The sequence below is a fragment of the Nothoprocta perdicaria genome, unplaced genomic scaffold, assembly GCF_003342845.1.
Source record: "Nothoprocta perdicaria isolate Ctin4 unplaced genomic scaffold, notPer1 scaffold_4, whole genome shotgun sequence".
NCBI lineage: Eukaryota > Metazoa > Chordata > Aves > Tinamiformes > Tinamidae > Nothoprocta > Nothoprocta perdicaria.
The window spans coordinates 4,877,954-4,897,064 of NW_020455643.1; the positions used below are offsets into that span (position 1 = coordinate 4,877,954).

Here is a 19,111-nt window from a genome sequence, read left to right on the forward strand (position 1 = left end):
ATCAGATAACAAACACGAATGCGATGTTTTCATTTGGAAATGGCTTTGCCTTAATCCCCTCTGTTAAATATTATCTGACTTTTATGGATTGCTTTTAAAGTTTCAGCGAGGAGGTTAAGGCAGCCGTGCAGTGTGTAAATCTGCGGTTTGTTTGCAGACTAAGGACGTCCAAAGTGTTCAAATATATAACCTCGGTGCACTGAAACTCGCAGAGGTGGTCTCTGCTCCTCCAGGCAGATAGGCACAGGGGTAATTTTAAGCCTGTGAATACAGAAGCTTGGCCAAGTGCTTGCATAAAACCTCAGCACCTGCTGAAGTGTTTGATGGATGGCAGCCTTAGCACCATATTTTCAAAAGTGCTCGGATGCCAAAAATGCAAATAAGCACCCTGCTGAGATTTTCAAAAGCAATTTGGCCTAGATTCTCCAAGAGACGTAGCCCTCGTATACTCGAACGCTCAACACTTCGGAGCGAAATTTCCATTCATTTAATCAAGGTTTTGAATGTATTTAAATGCCTGAAATTCAAAATATTGGCATGGATTTTCAAAACTGCTTGCAGTATTTTTAGCAGACCTTTGTGCTGGCAGTTACGTACAGTGGCAAGCTGAGCCTGCAATCTACAGCCATTTTGGTTCCTAGTAGAGGGTCCAAATCCAATCATATAGTGAACAACCTGGATGGAAAGTCTTGAATGAAAATTATTTTTTCAGTAGAGTGCATCCTATTTTTTAAAAGTGGACTTTTCTTTACAAAAACCTCGATTTAAACCTTTTTCGGTTTTGAAAAAATTTGCCTTACATAAATATCATCAAATGAATGGAAAGTTTATGGAAATTGTTACCGAAATGGCTATTGAAATGGGCACAAAATAAAAAGCCTCTGAAAACCAAAGGCTGGAATTTAGGTATAATCTGGCTGGTTCGTATGACAGAACAACCAAATTGGAAAGATCCAAGCCAATGACCTGGTTTTTCCATCAGCTGAGGGAAAGACCCCATGCACTTGCACAGGGAGGAGAAGCTATGGGAAGCAGTCTATGCAATATTGCCCATGCTCCCGCTCAGCTGTGTTTGGAGAGGTTGATTTAAACAAAAGCCTCCTGGATCAGAGATGCCAGCACGGTGGAAGACTACTTCTTCTGAGAGAATTGGGGTTTGATTAGTCTCTTAATGAAAATGCCAAGAGCTTATTAGCCATCTCAACAAATATATAGAGGGCTAAATTCCAAAATTGAAAAGGGAAAGAGAGAGATAAAAGACAATGATAACAGGAGGATCACTGTGTATAAATAGGTACAAATAAGACTGGGATGGCAATTCTGTTTCTTGAGCATCTGAATGGGATTATTCCTCCCCAGGTGCAGGACTCTGCTCTTGTCCTTGTAGAACCTCATGAGATTCCTCTCTGCCCAACTCTGCAGCCTATCTAGGTCCCTCTGAATGGCAGCACAGCCATGAGCTTGCCCAAATAATCCCTAAACTACTCCTCTTCGACCAGCAGAAAGTCTTCCTCTCTCCTGGTTGTTTATCTTTTACCTGGGCTCTGTGGTTCTTGGGGACTTAGCAGTAAAGACAGAAGCAAAAAAGGCAAGACAGAAGCAAAGAAGGCAAATATCTTGTGCATTGGATGTGACATGAGGAGCCAGGATAGCCCTTGGGGTCCCACGGTCTGTTGAACCAGCTCTCAGAGGGGAGACTGGGACAGCCTTTTTGCAGCCTATTTTTATCAAATGAAAAGATGTTTTCTGAGGACCTGACCTAGCAAGAGAGACCAGCAAGAAAAATCGCTCTGTGACCTCTGATGCGTTGAACTGCGTCTGACACAGTACAGTTAACGTGGCACAAGAACCGGGAGCAAAATGGGTCCCCTTCTCCAGCTAATCATCGGTGTTTGAAAGCCTGAGAGCCGAGTCCCCAGTTACATCTGTGCTCATTAAAATAAGGAGGAGCAATCAGTTAATGAGAGAGAAAGAGCTCTTATCAACATGAAATAGTCACGCAACGTTTTAGATACAGCAAAAGGTTCTTCCCTGCTATTCTTGAAAGCCGCCCGAAACTCTTTTTTTTTTTATATTTCTTTTTTTCATGCAAGCATTAAGGAATGAGTATAGTGAATCATCAGCTAAGAAAACAGGTAAAAATCTTCTCTTATCGTGCTGTGTCTGCTGGGGGCAACTTCAGTGATTAAGAAAGGAGAGGCAAAGAAGAAATTCTTTCCCTGCTTGACTCTCTAGAAAAATGAGAGAACTTGCCACGTAGCTAAGGGAAACAAATTGGGCATCTGTGCCAGAATGCACTCAGTGGACAGAGCAATGCTATTTAAGTTTATAGCAGGTACAAAGCAAATAAATAAATAAATAAAGAGCCGACAGCAGGGTTTATTTTTAAGGGGATTAGAGGAGGTTGAACATTGTCAGAGGTGGTGTTTCAGTGGCAATGATAAATGCAGGAAGAGAGAGTAAATAACTGCTGCTGGCAGGAGAAAAGAATTCCTTGGGGAATGGAGCCACATGATGAGAATTACATGAACTATAGCAGAATTCGAGAGCCTACTAAGCTGCAGTAAAAACCACGATAAACTGGCCAACCAAACAGGTGAATATAAAGTCATCTCAGATAGGTACAGTGAAGGGTAAGTAAAGAGCAAGCCTAAACTGAGCCTTCAGTGCAAAAGGGTTGGCTCATTTAATAATGAAGGGATGCATGTTTGAGAAACCAGGCAGCAACGCAACAGACAAATGCAGCATGTGGAGTCAAATTTGTTCCTCGGTTAGAAATGGGATAGCACAGGGGGCCTAAATTATAGAGCTCTTCCTTTGTAGATGAGCCCCACCTTAAGTGTCTGGTCTCCCAAGGAAATCTTAAAGGAAAAAAAAAAAAAGAAAATGAACAACTTATGAGCTTTTTTTGATGACCTTATTCATAAGAGGCAATCTCAGCAGAGTCAGGGATCTTCCTAAGAAAAAGCTATCCCCTGAACCCTTATTACTAAACTATCGCCTTTTCCCCTAATTCCCTTTAAGCTGGGGAAAACAGCAGTAACGTCCTGATGGTTAAGGATCAGCCCTGGGGAAGAACATGTAATAAAAGCAGATCAGGCTGTTCTAGATGGATCTCGCCTACTATTGCTAAGGTCCAGCACTAGCCCTAAAGCAAAGATGGGACAAAAAGAAACTGGAGAGCCTGTGAGAAGAGTGCAATCCCCTCTGCTTGAGTGTCCCCTCCACTTCCCACATGCGTCAGTCTCATTGGGAAGTTTGGGGTGGCATCCCCACTTCCTAGGGATGTCATTTCTAGATCACTTCTGTTTGCAACTGTAGTTTGATTGCGGAGTGCTGGGAGTGCTAAGGAAAAAGAGAAACAAAGTGAGTCAGCTTGGATTAAAAGCAGGATCTGTCACATCAAATGCATGTGGCATGTTTAACCATTGGCTTTAAGAGCACCACTTTGCAAAGGTCTGGAATGCCCTGCAGTGGTTCTTCTTTACTATTGTTGAGCCTTTGCTGCTATTTTTCAGCTCAAAATCTCAATGAAGCCATGCCTTGCAAGCATGTGTATTGCAATAATGCAATAACAAGCAAAAAATCACATCGTTATGTTTCCTTAATGCCCTTGGTATCCTCCAGAAAATGAGTATGCCGAAATCTGGATATAGCAAACACTTTCCTGAGCTGAAAAAATAAACAATAAAACAAATGGATTTGTGAAAGAATAGCACTTGCTATGTACAATATGGTAGGTTTGGTTCACTTATATAATGTGAACATTTTAATAAGCCCCACCCTGGCCACGCTTTGGCCATGGGATGGCAACAGGAAAAAGGCAAACCTGATGTGTAGGAAGTGGCAGGTATGACCCCAGTGAAAAGACTTGACAGAGAAACTGATTGTTGGTGCTGGTAATCCTACTCAGAATATGAGTTACCTAGATTCTGATGGATTTTTCTTTCTTTTATTTTCAATAAGACAAATAAAGTAAATTTGGTGTTGGGGTAGGAATCTGTGGGCAGATCAGGTTTGTGGCTCTTTACCACCCTCAGCAGCTGACACTGCTTTAGGGGTGGACTGTGATGTCCTCACTCATGTGGCTATTACTTTACAATGTAAAAATGCCTCTTTGATTTCAATAGGACTGGCTGTCTTCTATGAAGAATGGAGTCAAATAAAAAATACTCTGTTTTTTTTTTCATGTCATGTCTTACCAACAGTCAGGTGTTTATAAATTAAATGATTAGCCGTAAGTTGCATGGTTACAAAACTGAGGTGGCAGAATTGACTTATATTAAGGATGTTGCCATTACTTAATGAGCTCTGCTGTAGCAGTGAGGTGTTTTCGTTGGAAAAACATGATTAGGGCAAGCATTTTGCATTGTATGTTTGCACTTGTAAGTGAAGAAGATGGCTGAAAGGAATGTTTGCCTTATTAAAAATATATTCCTGTATCTTCTAGAAGTAAGCTGTAAACCTCGTGTCTGTATGTGGAGTGAGCTATACATACGTATGGATCATTCAATGATGCAAAAGCTGAAGAGAAGGCGAGTGTGTTTCTACCATACCAGGTGCAGAGCCCTTCTGATTTGCAGGATTGGCAGCAGTTTGATGCTAACTCAGGGATAATCTATTGTATCTCGGGGCACAGCTCCCCTGGTGACCCCATGGTGATGGGTCAGGCATTGGTAGAAACATGATCCAGGCCTGTTTAGCTGCTCCTGGAGGTGCCACTCAGGCAGACGTTTTGTAAACTGTGTGGACGCCGTGCTGATCTCCCCAGAAAAATGCCAGTTTGGTGCTGGCTTCAGCAGTGCGGGCATTTCACCCTGTAATCTTGGGAGCCTCTGTGGTTTGGGCAAAATATCTAAACATACTAGGGGAGGTCTAGAGTTGGTGGAGAATATTGCTGGGTAGAAGCAGTATAAATTCATGCTGCTGGTGAGGAGAGATTTAAGCAATCCTAACTCTGATCCCAGCTCTTGAATTATCACGTTGTTCCCTTTCCCTGATCCTAGATCCCATCCATCTCTGTTAGAACCATGCACGGTCCTCCAAATGCGTTTGCATGATGAGATAGTTGTAAATGAAAGATATTTTGAAATTTCAAAAGAAAAAAAGGAGAAATTTCTAAGTCTCCAAGGCAATGCCTGCCCGGGGCTGCTTCCCACCCGTGCGAGCGCCTCAGGAGCGCCCGCTCTGGCAAAGCGCCGAGCTCCTTCACCTCCCACCGCATGCGTAGGAGCAAACTCTTAGCGTCGTCGTGTGGCTGCTCTCGGAGGGTTAAGAAGATGCTGCTTCTCCAAATACCTAGCTAATGTTTCCTCCTTGCAAAGGGTTGCTAAGTAGCAGTTTTTGTCAGCCTCCTATCTGTTATCAAAACCTAAGAATATAAATCCTGTGATTTGCTAAGACACCCCTGATGAGGAAATGACTCTGGCTCTTTCAACACACAGAAAACTGAAAAACTGTTATTGCTAGGAAAAAACGGGGGAAAAAAAGCATTCATGTTAGCATTTACAGTCTGGGGAGGAGAGGCTTCTTCCATTTTTTTTTTTCCTGCAGAATAATTTGAGAATTGCATTGAAATAGTCTAGTCTCCATGCAAATTTGATTTTTGACCTTTTGTGCTAATCAGAAGCCGTGGTGCTAAAAAGCTGTGTACATTGCTGCGAAAAGTGTGACATAGAATTAACTAATACACCTTCAGCTCCGCTTTAACACACTCGAAGGTTATTGCACATCCTTCACTGTGTAAGGACCAGGATCTAAAGCACTAGAAATGCTTCAAGCAGCTGTTACTAACTCGATGGAGAGCCCTGCAATACGTGTAGAATACCAGGCATTTTAAAGATAGTAGATTTGTTTGGTTTTGAGCTATGAATATATTGCAATAGGCCTTAAAGGTTTGAGAAAATCATGGGCAAAGTGATGTTAAGTAAGCTGGGCATCCAGTTAAATAATTAGAGTTACTTTTTAAAAGTATCTAGAACCTGGTCAGACCCAGAAGCACTTCTCATTTGCACTCTTACAGCCTTCTAATGCTATATTCACTGGAAAATATTAAGCAAATTCTATACCCACCATTAACTTGGTGCTTCGTATAAAATCCATTATTGGCAAGATCTTTTTCCCGATGGTCTCCAAATGTCTTCTTGATTCTTCTTTTGTGAGAAGATTCAAAGGTGCCTTGTACTCTAAGAAACCACAAACCTCCATTTTGGGCTTGTTCATGTAAATTTTGTGTAGGGGATAGAGCAAGGTGGTTGAATTGGGGGGAGAGGCAAAATGATGGGGAGAGCTGCAGGCGCAGAGAGAGGGATCCAAAGAAGCCCTCCTGTTCCCCGTGCTCAGAAAGCAAGGATGACATGGGGAATCCCTGAGCTTTCAGAGCCACTGAATGAGTCAACATACCTGAAAAGATTGTCAGCTTCCTGCTTGACATCTTTTCCAAGAACTTTCCGACGTCTTTGTTTCTGAAGCCCAGAGTCAGAAGATACTGCTGGGGAGGCAGAGAGGACCAGTCCGTTGTCTGTGGCAAGATATGAAATCCATGAGGATCTGGAATAGGACAATGAAAGCACCTTTTGCTATCACATTTCTTTTTGGATGCAATGTAAGTTACTTTTCTGCAGGAAAAAAAAATAGGAAGCCCTAAGAGTTTAAAGAGGGAAAGACATGTAACCTGGAAAAAATTACCAGCGCAGAAGCTACCAAGCAATCCCATCCAGCTGGAACCAGGCTCTGAAATTTCTAACTTTGCAACATTTTTCATCAACATTTTAAATTTTGCTGACACAAGTGATGGAATATATTCCTTCCCATTTATGCTCTTTCCAGAGCATAATTAGCAGAATGTGTTACTTCAGTAACACACTGTCCTTATTTTCTTTCGTTAAAAGACGAGCTGCAGTTGCTCCATGAAATTACAAAGCCTGATTTCCCTGCGGATTTGGCTTTTTTTTTTTTTTTTTTATCATCACAACCACATCATGTCACTTCTTGCCGAGCTCTGCTCTGCCCTCGGCAGCCTCTGCTTTCAACAGCGGCAGCGTGGCCGCTGTGACAAACGGAGGAGCCCACTTGGAGCTCCCTGGACTTCACCCCGCGTAAATCACACCGCGGGGACCTCATGTTTCTCTTAGCACATGTTGGGCTCCTCATGGCTTCTCGGGTTGGAAACAGGCTTCCATTGAATGCTTTCATTGCAGCAGGTCCCTGCCTCTCTTCCTGGGCAAGCTTTGAAACCAGTTCAGTCCTTGCAATGCACTGGACCGGACCTACAGATGGATGTACGATTGGGACTGTATAGAAAAGTCATTTAAAGTGATGGGCTCATGAGATGTCTGGTGTTTCAACCCCCCTACTCAAACAACTCAGCTCAGATTTTACATTTCTCCTACATGAGATAAGGGACCCACAGGTCAAACGATTGGGAGTCCTGCACTGGAAACAAGCCACACTTGGTGGCGATGGCTTTGGGGAGGCTTTGTGAAAAAAATGGCCAGTGACACCTTTAGAAGAACCTAATGATTTATGAACACAAATCTTACTGTGTTTCAGTGCAAAACTTGCACATTTTTGCTTCTTAGGTGCTTTTGAAAGTCTCACTCTTGCTATAAATTGAGGGTATATGTGAATATGAATTTCTCTTTCTTTCCAGTCAAATTTTGGAAGTTTTGTATTTTTTTCCTTTCAATGCCAGTACTTTTATTCCTTTATTCCTGGAAGCTCTCCACAAAGTCTCATCTGCAAGCAGACAGACACAAAAGACAGGCCCTTTAAAAACTCCATGAGAAATGAGTCCCTGTTTTCCCTCTTTAAATCAAACCAAACAAAAACTACTGCGCCAGTAAAACTGCCAGTATAGCCATGCTCTGCACCTTGCAAAACAGTGATCGAGTTTTATAAGGATTTCCTTAAGTGAAATAAACAAAAGTTTGCTGGTGATAAATATTTGCAGTTTTGTTGTAGACACTTAGTTTCCTAATGCCTATTTGTTTGTTTTTCAAACAGATTTTATTTCCCTCCCTAAAAGGTGCAATAGCTATTGTTTTGGAAGCCTTATTTATCTGGGAAGTGCGCTGGCCGAGCCAGTGCTGTCACAAATAAGGCTTTCATCTGTGAGCCTGGTGTAGCTCTTGCAGGAAGGTGACAGCCCATCAGCTCAGGACCACCCCGCTGCAAGTGCCAGTGAGGGGTGAGCTCCAGATGTAGCTGACATGACGAACACAGATGCTTCCCAGCAGCTGACCTGAGAAATGCGCTTTTTCCCTTTACGTTTTTCAATCATCAGCTCAAAGCCAAGTGCTACCAGAGTCAAATATGCTCCAAGCCGGCAGGTTAACGATTGGGAGAAATGCCTTCGAGCCCCCTGCCTTATTCCAAAATGTCATGCCTATTCCTCTTGACATACAGCTGCAGTCACCAGGATTTAAGTGTGTGTTTCCTCTGCAAGATGCTACCCTGCCAGGAGATAGTGTTGGGCTCCCAAAGCCCTTGCTCGCTCAGGATCCTGCTTGTCCTGAACAGCCTGAGGAAAACTGGCTGTGCAGTCACATCCCTGCAGCTGAGATGCTCTCCGAGGTGGTAATCAGTGAATTAGCACTTTCTTATAGAAAGGTATTTTTAGAAAGCAAAGGTCCCACCGAAGGGCCAGTGACCTAGGTGCATCCCCAGTGATGGGGATGGACTGGACACGGGTTGTGCTGTCTCCATAATACCCCATAAAAGTACATGAAAGATTTGTTGCAATAATGGCACTCAGCCAGGAAACATGAGGTTTCATGGACAAAAATCATCTTGGTGGGGATGAGCAGCATCAGGTCTGTGCTTTGCCTTAGTGCTGACCTGATTTCCCGAAACGAGTGCAATCCTATGTGCAAATCTTGGAGGTTAATTTTACCCCACAGAAGTGTAGGAATGTAGAGGCTCAAGCTGTTAATCTCCTTTTAGGTTAGCCACACTCATGCAGACAGCATAGAGTGCTTAAGAACACGTGAAATCTCCTGTTACCTGTATATATGTGCTCTACATAATCAGGGTGCTTTTTAGCGAAAATGTCCTTCATCTTTTCTATTTTGTCAGCCTTGGCTTTGGTCACAAATGGTGTGTACATAACTGAAAAAGATTCTTCTCTGGTGACAGCTTCTTCAATCATAGCCTAAAAAGAGGGCAAAGAAGTGATACATTTCATGTTGGCTGACGGCTAGTTAAAATATAAAAAAAAAGAAAAATAATTACTTTCACAGATTATATTTTTCCCTTTAATAATTGCACAGTCATGCAAAGATAACATATTTTGGTCTTGAATATTAATTAGAGGGAATTTAAATTAGTTCCAGAAAACACTGCCTATCTATACTCAGAAAATCAATTTAATGGAGATAGAACATTTGTAAACAGTTTTCAGTGCAGCAAGCCTATGTCTTCAATGAGGAGAAAGGTATTAGATAAATTATCTTTTAGATGAAAAGAAAAAGTGATTCCATGCTCTCTGAAGGTCACATCTTTCATCTGCAGGCTTTATTCAGTCCTTGGGAGCTGGTTAAAGAATACTAAGCATTCATATTACCCCTTGGGTTGGCATGAATCAGACGCTGTGTCTGTAGAGAGTATTAGTCTTAAAATATTGCATTTAAACACCATTTGCATTAAGAGCAAAATTCACTCCTGTGCGGAGGGCAATGCGAAGCTTATGAACCTTGTCATCCCTTAAAAATGACTCTAATGATGCATGAGCCAGCCCTGTGCAGGGAGGGGGATGTCACACTCCATGGACCCCAATGAGCCGGTGCTGCGGGTGCTTGAGGAGGCGCCCAGCTCCGTTTGGGACGTTATGGATCGCTGCGAGGGACTCTCGGCCCTGTTTGCATGGATGGACAGCCCTTCCAGGAGACTGGAGGATCCCTGAGGCCTCACCAGGTTATCTGGGCAAAAACGGAAACCTTCCCATGACACAAGATCCTCGGATATGGTCTGATGTTGCTTATTCTTGTTGTGTTTGTAGGCACGGAGGGTGCAGAAATGCAATAGCAATGACATGCTTGCTCTGTGCAGATGTCCTGCAGGTACCCTGAATGCAGTTACACTGGGTGCTCTGCTAGGAACAGCCTAGAACAACTCTGAGGACCTCGTATTTTAGATCACTGCCTTTCGTCCGCCCTTATTGGATATTTACTAAGCTGGGAGTAGTCTCAAGTGGACAGTATTTGTCCCTGGACAATTAAGAAGCTTTAAATGTGTATGATAGTACTATGACCACCTGGGGTGGTCATAATGTCCCCTCGGGTGAGAAGGAAACTTTCTGCAGACACCTCCTCATTATCTGTGGCTACCTCTACAGACCTGCAGGTACCAGAGCAGAAAATAGCAAGTGTGTCTCCCTGCCAAGAGTTCAGGGACCCGTGAATGGAGCTGGGCCCGTTCTTCTCTCCAGAAATACCTAGCAGTCTGCTGTGATTTATAGCAAAATGATTTTGAGTTTTTGTATTTTGATAGACTTTAAATTCACTATCATTCAGGGCACTTACAGGATAAGTAACAAAGCGAAGGTACCCGTAAAGCCTTCCAAGGTAAATTTTAAGAAAAGCAGAGGACTAGACAAACATGTAACTGCTCAATTTCATGTGTAAATATAGGCACCAACTCAAATTTTGTGCTTGATATTGGGTTTTCTGCTGGCTTTCTGTAGCTCAGCAGCCATTTTCTAGTCAGAAGTAATGTGAATATATTTCTGGTTGTATCTATCCACTTCAGATGTAAAATATATAGAGTGAGGCAGCGAGACAAAGAGGTGGGCAGCTGGACCAGACATACTGTGTGGGTGCGGGGCAATAGCTCTCCTGGCATTTGCCTGCAAAGTTCATTTTTGGATTCATCATCCTTGAGAGCAGCTCAAAGTCAATCTCTGCATTGCCAGGTACCCATAGATACGCTGCACAGCATGCAAATAGTGACCGACTCTGAGGGCAATAACGGTAAAATGTCAGGCAAAGGGGGGAAAAATAGGTCCGTGGTTTCTGGTCAATACTGCTGGTGAAGGCATTATTACCCAAGAGCATTTTTTTTCCCCAAGCTACTGACCCTGGACATAGATGCTATTTGTTTTATTATCCTCTTGGATTTTTATGGGCTAAAGTCTTTAAGGATATAAAACTTCAGCCCATAAAAACTTTGGAGCAGAAAACTTTATACGATGAAATCCCTGGAGATTTTTCTGCTTAAGCCTTTATGTACTGAGGTCCCTACCCACAGAGAAATATCTGCCAATGTGTCCAGGAAATGCAGAACATCATGTCTATCGTGGCGTAGACCATGCAGATAGTCAGGATACAGTCAAACTGTGGAGAAAATTACAAGGGCTGCACCGGACTTTTCACCAGAGTCTTTTGAGAGAGGATGGGACAACTGTTTTTTCCCATTTTCATGTGTTTTGGTGTCTTTCCACCAGAAGTGTTATGTATGAAAACTACTCTCTGATACATGGAGGATGTTGCTGCTACAGACTTGGAGTGGAAGAATTGCCAGGGTCCTTCTTGAGAATGGAGGCAGCAGGTAAGCTTATCTTTAGGTTCCAGCTATGGAGAAAGATAAAGATGATGGTTTCCACATATCTTGCAGTGTTATCTCATCAGGTGGTGTAACACTCCAGACTTCCACCCCAGGAGAGTCTGAGAAAACAAAGGCCTTAAGATGCCCTTAAGCCATAGGAAAGACCTTCTCTAGCAACATACAGTAACATAAGGACTATCATTGATCATACAAGTTCATCCAATGGGTTGGTTCCTCTCAGTGGTAGACCAAAACTATTGCTTCAGAAAAAAGTAAAAAGAAAAGCTCTTTTAAGAAGAAGTTGCAGAATAATCTGATCATAGGGAAGATTTTATTCCATAGTTATGGATTTGACTCATGCCCTGCCACGTCAGGTGGTTTATGTCCCTGCCTTGGAAGTGTGTGGAATCAGAGAAAGTCTGTGGAGAAGCCATCTGGAAAGAGAGTATTGCAAGGAGTATTTAAGTTGTCAGCTCTTCTACTGAAATATCAGTTAGTTCTTTCATGAGACAGATTCATTCACAAGGTTTTTGCTTTCATGGCAGTTAAAAAGTCAAAAGATATTCCCAAAGAAAACTTTGTTTTAATGAGGCTTAAGTAGATCTTCCTTAATTTGAACTAAGGCCATGTATCCCTCAGTTCTTAAGCATCTTGGCTCTGCAATATCATTATCCTCTGTCATATGGTAGATCTCCTGGACCTTTTAATACAACCTAAATTTTACTCAAAACAATCTTATATTGTCCCTTCAGTGCCCACTAGAATTCCATTAAGAGCTCATAAAATGAATAAGTAGATGCACAAGAAACAGACTTATCCTATGCCAACTTTTGATGGCAAATGATATAACTACTGCAATACTTTTATGAAGCTTTTGCCATTTTGCCTCACTTACAGCAGATACAGAAGAAGAAAAATGGCACACTAGCTGCAAATTCTTCATAACGGTGACAGTAGATTTCTCTGCTACGGTCCCTAACCCTTAATCCTCTTTAACTACAGAAAGGTTTAATTTTGAAAATCCAATTATCTTGACATCTAGAATTAGCCAAATTTTAGATATCTTTCTAGTGCCTTATCTTGCAGCTGCAGTGCCCGCTCAGCCACCGTCTCATTTACATTATAGTAGGAATTGATGCTTTTATTGATGATTTTTATTAATGTAATGACATCAGTCGGGGTAGAGCCATCAGCCTCTTCTATGAACTGCTTCCACACTTAGGGCGGTAGGTAGAATTATGGGTGCACTGCAGTGCAACCTCTGCGCTTTTCTCTCTATCTTGCCAACCATAAAGAAATATCTGGCAGCCCAACCACCAAGTCTGCTGCTGTTGTGATATGAATATCTTCTCACCAGCATGATCCTCTTACACTATTTTTATTTTTTTTCTGTGGGAAAAGTAAGTAGACTGAATGCCAGAGCATATCCCTTTCTCAATATGTTTATGGCATGAATAAATTATGTATTATACAATAGATGAGAACTTTCTACTTATCTGCCATGTAATGCCTTCCCATTAATGTAGGCCACATGAAATATCAGCTTATTCAAGTTCTTAAGTTATTAATGTATTTAAGTCTTTGCCAGTTATTTTGTATGCAGTATATTTTTAAAAGCGGATTTGCAGAGCAACACGGAGGTAGACCCTTGCATTCTGCTGAGCTGTAAAAGGCAGAAGCAGACACGTTCCAGATGGGTTACCTTAAACTCTGAGATCTATTGATATTTCAGTACGAGCCTCTTTATGTTTAGGAGAACAGAAATCCATGCTTTTTATCCTCCCAAAGCTATCACTGTTCATTAAAGAAGTGCAAATGGAATAAGGGAGTTGAGGAAAGGATTAGTTGGATGCTGCTAGTGCAGGTCCTGCTACAAGCTACTAGTGCATGGCAAAATGAGCAATCAATTGGGATGCGGAAACCCAGTTCTAGTTTGGAGACACTAACTGTCCTCAGGTCCCATCACCAACATGTGTGAACGATGGGAGACCTCAGCTCCCATGCAACACACCACAAACTGAAGATCTTACCCTTCCACCTTGCAGTGGGAGGGAATATGAAGTGCTTTGGTTTTCCCTAACTGTGGTTACGGGCTGATCCTCAAACTCATTGATGCCAGCAGTGGATGGAGGCAGTGGATGGAAAAACCCAAGAGCAAACTCCTCGAATATGCCAGTTATTCTTGATGGGTAGATATTAGCCAAATTCCCGCTGCTTTTAGCCAAAAACAAGCTGCTTTCAACCAGCTTGTTAATGCTTAAGAAAAGGCAACCTTTCTTAAGGATAAGAGGGTTTCCATAGTGAAAAACAACATAATTCCAGGGAGGCAATTTGCCGTGGCTTTATCTGGAGCCGTGGGGCTGCCAGGCGTGCTTTGGGAGATGCCATTTGCCCAACACCAGCGCTCTGCAGGTCCTTGGCCAACGCTGCTCCCATGACAGCAGGGCCATCTCTGTTTGCAAAGGGAGATTATGCACTGTGCTCCGTCAAACACCTTTGGGAGCTTGGCCTTGGAGAGATGTCTTAGATCAGACGGGCAGATTGAAAGGTCGAGTGTTGCTGAATGCTTCGCGGGAAAGCAATCACCTCCACGGGCCAAAATCTGGCATCTGAACCCATCCCAGCATCTGCGCATGTGCTTGAGAGACCGGGAATGACACCGGCAAGGGAATACTCCTAGGAGAACTGGGGAATATTTGCTGTAGGAGCTTTTTCAGGGCCTTTAGCACCAAAGGGAGGAGGAAAATAAAAAATAATAAAAAAAGAGAAGAAAAATATAAAGGAGCCCAAATAGAGTAACTAAGTGAACAAGATGTCAGTCCTTCTTAGCACTGAGCTCAACATCTTTTGGTAATTCGACTGAAATGTGAAGAGATGAATCAGACAGCTGGGGATGGTGACTGATGTGGTTAGCCCCCAAAATGGACAGCGCTGTTCAAAGGGGCAGCGAAAAATCATGCCTGATTTGTTACAACAGCAAACTCCTTTATGTGGCTGAATGGCTGCTAATATATAGAAGACAACCTGATGGTATATAGAGATGTTTTTGAAAAGTCACTTTGTCTCTCTTTGTGTGATGTCCTCTATAGCTCTTTAAGAGTGTGTGTCCAAATGGGAAACTGCAGGGCCAGTAATGATCCTGATACCGTGCAAACTCCTGTCTGCAGCTTCATCTCCTTGGAGAAAGGAGATGGGCTACAAAGAAAGAGAAGGGGATAATGAATGTGCAACTCAGGTGGAGTAGGAGGGCATGAGAATGGCACAAAATGGCTGTTTTTCTATATTGATTTCTCAGGTTCCTTCTGTAAACCTTAGAGCTCTGCTTCACCATCCAGTAAAAGCCTAATTCTCCTCCTGAAATTTGCACATTACTTCTGAGCTACCCTGTGGGTTTTTAAAATGTTATGGAGCTTTTCTCGCCAGGGTTGTTCCCATTGAGCATCTTTGAGGTATGATTTATGGGCCTCTGTTAACAGCTAAAACTTTAATTGGATTGGTATTATGCTTCATATTGGGATTTCAACAACTACCAGCTACAACCAAGATACGTGTTGCCTATTATATTCAGCTGGTATTGAATAAATCCATCTCTCTTGAAATTAGGGATAATTAACCCATCTGTTTTAATAAGTATGACATTTAAACTAATAACTTTTCTTAGCATGTAAATACAAGTATGATTCAAGCAACAGTAATTTTACCATGAATGATCTAGTTCTTGAAAAATAGCAGTAGGTAGAAAATATGTGGAGGTAGATATTATTAAAGAAGAAATAGCATAAGAAAAATGTTAAATTCCTTGATTTTGAACATGCAGAATTATTTCTGGAATGAAAATACCAGCAATAACAACAGCAGTAAAAAGCTCCCAAAGCAGCATCAACATGATAGAAACTCTCCGTTATGTTATTTGCCTTATCAATCCAGTTTTCAATTACTCCACATTTTTTGCTGGCATGTCTGAGAGCAGAATTATGCTTATTTTTGGAGCTGGGAGTTATGTTTCACTAGCAGTGCACTGCAGATGTTGTGGGGAGCTCCAGTCCCCCTTGGGATTGTGCTGGCATGGCATTGTAGAAACGGGTCCTCGAGAAAGGACAGCAGTCAAAATCCTTTTGTTCTTGTAACATACAAGACAAAGGGAAGATGTTTACATCTCAATCTTTCGCCAGAAAATGAAAAGTTTAGTGCATCAAAGCAAGTGGCGTCCTTCAACGTGGTCACAGATATGGTCGCAGAGTGAAGAGAACCTATTGGTTTTTATAGAGAGGCATATGTGAAATATTGCCTCTTTTCTGAAATGAGAAAAATTAAAATTAATTCTTAAGGTAGCAACAAATGCCACAAACCTCTGACACAAGGAGACTGAGGCATTTTGCCTGCACGCGGAGCAGTCATTGACCTCAACGGGATATGTCCCCAGCTTCGATGACAAGAGGGACTTTTCTTCAGTGAAGTGTGGCAGAGTGTGATATGCTGAAATAGCCTCAAGAGCTGATGAGAAATGTCTTTTCTCACTGATACGATGGCCAGGCTGTCCGGCAGGGCCGCACGTCAGCTCAGATCAGTCATCCCATTAGGAAGGCTCCAAACCTTCCGTGGCGCTGCCAGCTTGGAAACCCAGCGCTCTGCACCAGGACAGGGTTGAGCAGCAGCATGGGGGCTGCCGATGGGCCTTGTCATGGGCTGGGACTGTGGAGGATGTTCTTGCTACTGGCACTACTTTTCCTTTAACTTTGTGCCTGGGATTGCGACCCCTCAAGGTGTGGGAAAAAGCTGAACCCTGAGGCTGACAGCACTTGTCACTGCACTGAAGCCGTGCGGCCACCTTGCAGGGCTGGGTTATAATTTGCTTTACTGCACAATATGTAAGTTATTCTGTGCTTCAAACAGCCCAGATTTTTCAACTGGAAACACCTGATGTTCGTAATAGCAACGAGTGAGCAAAACAAATGTCTGAATACTTAAATCCTCCATGTCAGCCAAGGCAAGTGCCTCCTGGCATCTTTCGCTGCCACGCTGAGCTTAGCTGACATAAATATTCTCAGAAATGTAAGTTTACGAGCTCCATGTGCTCACAGATACGGTATTTTAAATGTGCTAAGAGCAACAATACAGAGCAATGTAGAGTTGAATGGGAAATCTCTAAAGCTAAAAGCCCAATTTGCTCCAATGCAAAGTAAAGGTCTCCACGTCAGCCGTGGCAAACACACATTGGCTGCATTAAGGAATTAAGGCTTTTAGTATACGTGGTTATGAATGTAAACAGATATAAACCTAAAAGCTTCTGCAATGCCTACCTGAAGCTCTGCTGTATTTTGCCACAAATACCTTGTTGGGGCAGAAGCAATTAGTGCAAGACTAACGCCCTAATAATAAGACTTTGGAAAGCTCTGATTGACTATAACTGCAGAAGGGATGCTGGGGCAGAACTGTTACTGCAAAATAGGGCACGTGCTTTTTGTAATGGAGTAGTAAAGGCAATTAAACGTGTAGTGTGCTAATGAGTCAGCCTGGAGATGCTTATAAACTAGGTGGTCAAGGTGCTTGCTACTAAAATATCACTACCAGATATTAGTGAAATATCAGGCTGTGATATTCAAGACACTGGCAGAGTTCATTTCTGATGACATTACATGTTTAAAGAAATTGTAGTGTTTTAGGAGATTAAAACATTCAGGGTATATTGCATAAATTTTAGTTAATGGAAATAGCTTACAGAGGTGTGAATCAAATTAGACAGTTTAAGGATGGACTCTAGAGGATGCACTAACCCAAGTCTATTGTTTGGTTGGTTCTTTCCAGCTAGAAAGGCTGACTATAAATGCCAAAAGGCTTATCAGGCAATAGTAATAAATAGTGTTAAATTTTTGTCTTGCTGTTACAACTCTGTAAATAGTCTCCATGATACAATTTAATAACTTTCATATCATCATTTCATTTGATGAATTCTGAATAACTGGCCAATTTTTGGCCCAATGACCAGCACACAAATCACCCAGTGTTTATTTCATAGTGACTTGTGAAAAAAATATAAAAATAAATCTAACTGATTATATGTTAATGTGCAATGTATATTTTCAACTAACGGAATACAATATTTGAAAAGATACTGGGTGAACAGAGGAAATGGCTTAGCTTATTGAATAACATTATGCATTGCAAATTACTTTTCCAGCTCTCTTCAGCACTATACCTTTATCTCTGAATGGAATGGAAGACATGCATTAATATTCAAAAACAACACAGGGCATTAGATATTATATATCACTATACAGAAGTTTCAGAAATATATTACTTTAAAGGGGATAATCAAAGAAAGCTTATCAAAAAGCTAATCAAAAGGAATATTTAAAGGTACCTTGATCATGATCCATAGGTACGTATTTGGGGAGAAGATAACAAGTGCTAGAAGATCTTTAAGCTTTCGAAGATGAAAGCATAATATAAATTGCTGGAAGTTAGTACTGGACAAATGTGATCTCAATTTATTAACTGGGGAGGAAAAAAGAGAGACAAACATGCCTCAAATCATCTTTTGGAAGGGAAATGGTAGATACCCTAATATTAAACTCTCTAAATTGAGATTGAATAACTTTCTCAAAGGCACTCTTGGCTTCACCTCTTATTTATTGGTGCTGATGCAGGAAGGCAAGAGTGAAATTCTGTGGTGTTTTTATGCAGGAAGTCAGATCATTCACCATTATGAGCCCATCTGGCCTTAAAAAATCTATGACAGTACAAATCTTGCAGTGCATCTGAGAGGACTACTGAATAGATGACTACCAAAGAAGAAGAAATGTGTGAGAGTTAACAGTGAGGAGTGGAGAGAAAAATATTTGAGGATGCTTTAAGAAGAATTTTAAGAAAAAGGATGCTTGGCATTTGATGTCAGGGATAGAAGTGAAGTACAAAACATACATCAGGAGAAGGAAACAAAAGGAGATGAAAGATTAAGGAAGATTGCTCTGAGCATGAGGAATAGATCAAGAGAGAAAGACAATGATCTAGAAGTAAGATAAATAAATAATAAAGAGCTTTGCATATGTCAATTAAAAGCTTGAATTTTGTGCAGTAGAAAAGTCAGTGAAGGGAAAAGCCTCTTTCAGAGAGGATTTTTCCAAGAGAAAAAAAAATCACAGAAATAAAGGTAGTCAATAACACCCAAGAAGTTTCATATACGTGACCAATTGATCAAAGCAAGGAGTGACAGATCTTTAAGCTTTCCTCATCTGAAAATTTTTCTTCGCAAAAGTGAAAGACAAATTGTCCTGTTCAGCATCTCTTCCCTTCCTCCTCAGAAAATGTAGCTCACGCTTGTGAGGCAACCTTGCAGAGCTCTGGGGAAGAGGAGCAGTGAGCAAGAAGCGCGTGCATCAATAGCTGTTGCTTTGGTTACAAAGGCACATGAGCATATATGGTCGTGACAAGTTATTTTCAGCTTTACACAGTGAAATAGAGAGAATATTAATAAAAAGGTTGATGCTATCTCTGCTTGGTCTCTCCGTGGTAGAACATCCCAGTGCAGTGTCACGTTCTCTATCATACTGCATAATTGTTGCTGTGTGCG

The 19,111-nt window shown here is 41.8% G+C and overlaps 1 protein-coding gene across 1 annotated transcript in view; it reads right to left on the bottom strand.

The window, feature by feature from the left end:
* Positions 1 to 19,111, bottom strand: part of SPATA16 (spermatogenesis associated 16) — a 71,108-nt gene that overhangs the window by 15,684 nt on the left and 36,313 nt on the right. The window contains exons 5-7 of the mRNA XM_026045406.1: positions 9,004 to 9,151; positions 6,403 to 6,549; positions 6,073 to 6,185 (exon numbers count right to left, since the gene is read on the bottom strand). Of these exons, the coding sequence (XP_025901191.1) occupies positions 6,073 to 6,185; positions 6,403 to 6,549; positions 9,004 to 9,151 (408 nt within the window). The remainder of the gene's footprint in view (positions 1 to 6,072; positions 6,186 to 6,402; positions 6,550 to 9,003; positions 9,152 to 19,111) is intronic.